Below are 5,767 nucleotides of genomic sequence, written 5' to 3' on the forward strand. Positions count from 1 at the left end.
TCCTGCATATTCAACAGAGGCCATGGTTTGCTGACATGGCTAACTTCAAGACAGCAGGAGTAATACCCGAAGATCTATCATGGCATCAGAAAAAGAAATTCTTACATGATGCAAAGCAATTTATCTGGGATGACCCCTTCTTGTTCAAGATTGGAGCTGACAACCTATTGAGGAGGTGTGTCACTAGTGAGGAGGCAACAAGTATTCTATGGCACTATCATAACTCTCCATATGGAGACCACTTCAATGGAGAAAGAATAGCTGCAAAAATTCTCCAAGCTGGATTCTATTGGCCCACCTTGTTCAAGGATTCTCACCATCATGCTAAAAGTTGTGATAAATGCCAAAGAACGGGAGTATCTCAAGAAGGCATGAAATGCCCTTGCAGATGATTCAAGAGGTGGAAGTCTTTGACTGTTGGGGAATAGACTTTGTTGGACCTCTTTCTCCATCTTTCAACAATGAGTATATTCTGATGGCTGTTGACTATGTGAGCAAATGGATGGAGGCAGCCGCTTGCCCTAAAAACGATGCATCCACAGTCATCAAGTTCTTGAAAAAGCAAATCTTCACCCGGTTTGGAGTTCCTAGGGTCCTCATTAGTGATAGAGGATCTCACTTTTGCAATGATCAACTGGCCAAGGTGCTTAAGCACTATGAAGTGAAGGATAAGGTGGCCTCACTTATCACCCACAAACAAATGGCCAAGCGGAAGTCTCAAACCGGGAGATAAAGAAGATTCTGGAGAAAATTGTTGCTTCTTCTAGGAAGGACTGGTCTCAAAAGCTAGATGATGCCCTATGGGCATACAGAACTGCCATGAAGACTCTAGTGGGGCTATCTCCTTTCCAGCTTGTCTATGGGAAGGCTTCTCATTTGCTGATGGAATTAGAGCATCGTGCTTATTGGGCTCTCAAATTCTTGAATTTTGACCCCTCTATGTCTGCTGAAAAGAGAAAGAGGCAACTGCTGAAACTTGAAGAGATGCGCCATCATGCTTATGACTACTCCAAGAGCTACAAGGAGAAGGTCAAGTTCTATCATGACAAGAAGTTGGTGAAGAAGGTTTTCCATCCTGGTCAGCAAGTCTTGTTGTTCAACTCCCGCTTCAAACTATTTGCTGGAAAATTGAAGTCAAAGTGGTCGGGCACTTTCACCATCAAGGATGTCAAACAACATGGAGCAGTTGAGCTGATAGATCCATCCTTTGATGACCCACAAAGAAGCTGGGTAGTTAATGGTCAAAGGCTCAAACACTACTTGGGTGGTGAGGTGGAACGCCTCAGCACAAGTGTTGAGTTAGTTGACCCTTGGGCATAGCGGTGTCAGGCTCGTGACACTAAACAAGCGCTTGCTGGGAGGCAACCCAGTTTTCTATCCCTTCTCTTGTGTGATTTTGCTATTTTGATTGTTTTGATTGTTTGAAGTTGGTTTGATGTGTTTTATGTGCAAATTAGTTGTTTTAGGAAATGTGTTTTTGATTTGAAGTTATGATTTCCATCTTAAGTTAGTAGTTGTACCTAGTTGTCTTGGTGTACTACTGAATGTTGTGTTCAATTGGTGTGAATAGGTGTAATTTACTTAGTTTAGTTGTGTGCTGGTGTGTTCAAGCTTGTGTTGTCATGAATTGCAAGTTTAGGTATGCCTTTTGTGTCAAAAGTATACCCTTGAGTTAGAGAGTTGGAAAGATTTGGAAGTGGACACTTGATTTGGCATTCTTGCACTCAATTTCACCACCTATGGATTTGAGCAAGTTTGTATAGTGGAAAGACATTGATCTGGGCTGAATTGAGTGTCAAAGAAATGCCAAAACCCATAAGTCAAAGTTGAGTAACCAAATTTCAAGTCTGCAGAATTGGCGCCCCAACGCCCCCATAGGGCACCCAACGCCCTTGTTTGCTGCCTTCCTAGCCAATTTGTCATGCCCAAGCCCCTCTAGAGGGCGCCCGAGCGTGAAAGCTGCAAAAAATTCAAATCTGAGTGGGCTTGGACTGCACAATGTTGGCCCATTTCAATGTTTTTCTAACCCTAGTGCTTCTCTCACTCTCTCACGCCCAAAACCTAGTGCCTCCTCCTACACCTCATTCAACCATTCCCTCACACTCTCCACTTTCACAGCTTCCCATTCCCAACCACCATGACCTCCCCTCTCACGCACACATCATTCTCCATTAGAGTACTCACCATCATCAACCACCTCTACCCCATTTTTCCCTGTCACCCATTCCCTAATTCACTCACCACCGCAACCCTAATTCCCACTCACTCACTCACAATCTTCCCTAACACAAACACCTAAAACCAAACCCCTTTAGTTTATCCACCACACGTGGGTTACCATTTGCGTTTGTTGTGCCATCACGCTCTGTCGCCCTCACAATCTCCACCCCACTTCGCTCCTATTGTTTTGCCCTTACTCATTCACAGTCTACTGCTGCACTCTCCACCATTAACGGGCTGCATTCACAACACTGCCGCAACCCTCTCCCTCAAGCCTTGGTTTTGACACTTCAAGAGCAATTCTCCAACTCAAGTAGGTTGTCCCCTTTTACTTTTATTGTCTCATGTGTTGTTGTTTGTGGTTTATGGTGCGTAAATGTTCATTGTCTATAGTTAGCATTGCCTAATCTACCATGTTTGTTTAACTGTCTATGCCTACGCATTTGATAATGCCCCTTTCATTGCTTTGATTGTACAAATTTCGTGGCTGGCGGCTGACCCAAGTGTTCAAACAAAAAATGCAGGATACTTAGGTTTCCTTGCAGTTTTGTATGCGCAGCCCACTGCCATTATTCTGAGGATTTTGACTGGCAGTCTGAGTTGCAATGTATTTTGATTCTAAGTACTCCCAATTGTTGTTGAAATTTCCCCTTGCTGCCATAATTAATTTCCCGTTTGCACCATCTCACATTCAAATTTGGTTTTCATACACTTTTGTGATGTACGGATTTTGTGACTAGTTTGGTATTTGCTGCAATGTTGACCCATTGTGTTTGGTTCTGAGTGTATGACCTGCTTCTCAGCCCAAATTTCAAAATTCCTCTGTTAGTGGCTTATCCATTCTCTGCTGCTAATTACATGTTCAAGAGACCACTAAGATGCATATGTGCAATGTGAAATTGTGAATGTTTGATTCTGAATTGCGGGTTGAAATAGAGTTAGGAGAGTTTCAATTTCATTTTTTTGGGTTGAATTGAACTTATTTGAGATATGGTAGCAAAGCCCAAACATGCAACATGTTTTTGCAAAATTCACGCCTGGGCGCCCTATAGGGGGCACCCGGGCGCCACCCCTCTGCACAACAATTTCCTACACCAATTTTTGAGGTTTGTTTTCGTTTTCTGTTGTTCTTAAATGTCTTTTATTGTTTCCCTTTGTGTTTCCACACTATTTTGTGCTTTGTTAAGCCCTGGATGTGCACCACTTTGAATGTTTGTTGCAAATGGTTTTTCTCTTGAATGCTAACATGTAAAACCCTTTATTTCAAACTTGTATGCAGGCATGGCTTCTTCTTCTAGCCCCAAGAGAGTCAAGACAACTTCTCATAAGATTGATAAGGAAAAGATGAAGGAGCAAAAGATTTATGGCCACAACTTCCTCTCCAAGAAGAATGAGGAACATTTTGCGGTGGTTCAAAACCGTCGGCTGCTTATGGAGAGACAAGTTGAACGGTTGATTATTGAGGCATTTGAGTTTGGTGATGAGCTTAAGAGGAGGAACTGGTTAAGGCTCCTAACTTTCCCTGCACCTGCGAGCATTGCGATAGTCAAGGAATTCTATGCAAATGCCCGCCACTTCTCCGATGGGGAGGCGCCATTTCTGAGCTATGTCAGGGGCCGACGGGTCACATTTGATGCTGCCACCATTAACTCGTTCCTCAACATCCAGTGGCCCGAGGACATTGCCTCCTGTGAGTATGCTGCCGCACGTGCGGTTGAGTTTCGGGAGATTGATTTTGAGGATGTGGAGCGTGTTCTTTGTGTTCCTGGGGGCCACATTCAGCGAAACACCAATGGCCAACCCCTCAATGTCAGGCGCTCGTTCCTCACCCCATTGTGTAAGTACTGGGTGGCTTTGATTCATGGCAACATCTCCTCGTGCTCTCACGTATCTGACCTCGTCACCAGCCGCGCTGTTCTACTGTATTACATCCTTTAGGGCTGGCAGATTAGTCTTGGTCAGTTCATTGCCCAGGAGATTTTCTGTGCTAATTTGGATTTTCTGAGCTGATTAAGCGCATTTCTGGTTGTAGGGAAGTTGTGGAAACATCATCTGGAGCATTAGGATATGGCGGGACACATTCAAAGACTCAACATTTAGTCATTTAGATTCTAATTAAAGTTGTAATTTCGTTTTCTAGAAGTGCTTAATTAGAATTAGGTGTTTTGGACCCTTTTAGGGGCAATTTTGTAAAAAACCCATGTGTAGGACATGTGTCTTTTAGGTTAGGGTTTTAAATTTGTTATGGACCCCACCTTGGGGAGGATTCTCGGTCTTATGAGGGAAGAATACCGAGCCACCAAAAGTAGACACTTGATACTCATGGTTTTGAATTTTTCTCTCCTAGGGTTTTCATGTATGAACATGCTCTAAGGGGAGCTTGCTTGGTGCTTTGGATTTTGGCCATTTTTCATGAATAAGATGCAGATTTTCTTCTTCTCTTAACTTACTCTTAGTTTTCTTAGCTTATTGGTGGTGAAAAACTGTTCATTTCTACTTCCATTTGCTTGTTCTTGATGTTTGAAGCTTGAGCTTTGGAGCTTGTCTTTGCATTTCCATGGTGGTTGTTGGGTTTGAGTAACTTTATATTTTCGTTTTCCTCTNCCATTGCNGCAGTTGCTCACGNTTTTCCTTGCATTTTACTTGGTTAGATGATAAAAATGGAGTTTTATGTGAGTTTTGGGTTGAAGAGAGCTTAAGATGATGTGTGGGTGTTGTGGGTTGAACTCTTTCCTTTCATTTTTCGGTTTTGATGTTTGAAACAAGGATGGGACCAGAGTTTGGTGTTGTTATTGTGGCTGGACAGAGCTGGAATTGATAGCTTAGTTATTATTTTCGTTTTTGCAAGGAAACTTGAAGAAATGGAAGATTGGGTTGGGTTGAAGTACCATATGTTTGGGTTTATTGTTCATGACTTGTTTTGTAATTGATGCTTTGGTCTCTTGGGTGTATGTTTTGGTAGAATGGAGGAAGAAAACATGAATGGTATGTGTTGGTAGAGGAAAAACCGAAAATGGAGATAGGAAGGAGGAGAGAAGGTGCATTTTAGTCTTTACCATTTTTGGACAAACACATATGATGCTTCTTTTGACTAAGAGAATGTTTCTACTTTGAGCTTTGGCTTTTACATTGTTTCTGCCGAGAATTGCAAGGGTGGTGAGAGGTTTTTGGAGTTTGTTTTCATTTGGTTTAGCTTACTTGGCACATTGGTAGGAGCACCCAAGGTATCTTCCATTTGCACATTGGTCTTTGAAGCATTTTTTGTGGAATTCACTTGGTAGGTTCGGTTTTTGTGGTCTTGGAGTGTGGATTCCAAAATTGCTGCATGGAGAAGTGATGGGAAGGTTTTCAATTGGTTGTTTAAAACATATTTTAATTTCTTTTGAGACATGGTGCACATGGGAACAAAAAGACAACAAATTTGGTGGCTCATTGAAGGTTAAAAATTGATTTGGTCTTGGTGGAGAGTAGTGCACGGCCATGAGGTTCTTTTTGGCCAATTGGACTTTTAAAATTCTTTGGTTTTTAATTAATTGAGTTAATAGGT

The 5,767-nt window shown here is 42.3% G+C and overlaps 1 protein-coding gene across 1 annotated transcript; it reads left to right on the top strand.

Annotated features, from left to right (window-relative positions):
- The first annotated feature begins 388 nt into the window (after positions 1–388).
- LOC106770208 lies at positions 389–1,320 on the top strand. The gene is made up of 2 exons (XM_014656031.1): positions 389–714; positions 768–1,320. Exons 1-2 carry the CDS (start codon positions 389–391, stop codon positions 1,318–1,320), a joined length of 879 nt encoding a protein of 292 aa, XP_014511517.1.
- The last annotated feature ends 4,447 nt before the right edge of the window (positions 1,321–5,767 follow it).

The sequence above is a fragment of the Vigna radiata genome, chromosome 8 (assembly GCF_000741045.1).
Source record: "Vigna radiata var. radiata cultivar VC1973A chromosome 8, Vradiata_ver6, whole genome shotgun sequence".
Lineage (NCBI taxonomy): Eukaryota > Viridiplantae > Streptophyta > Magnoliopsida > Fabales > Fabaceae > Vigna > Vigna radiata.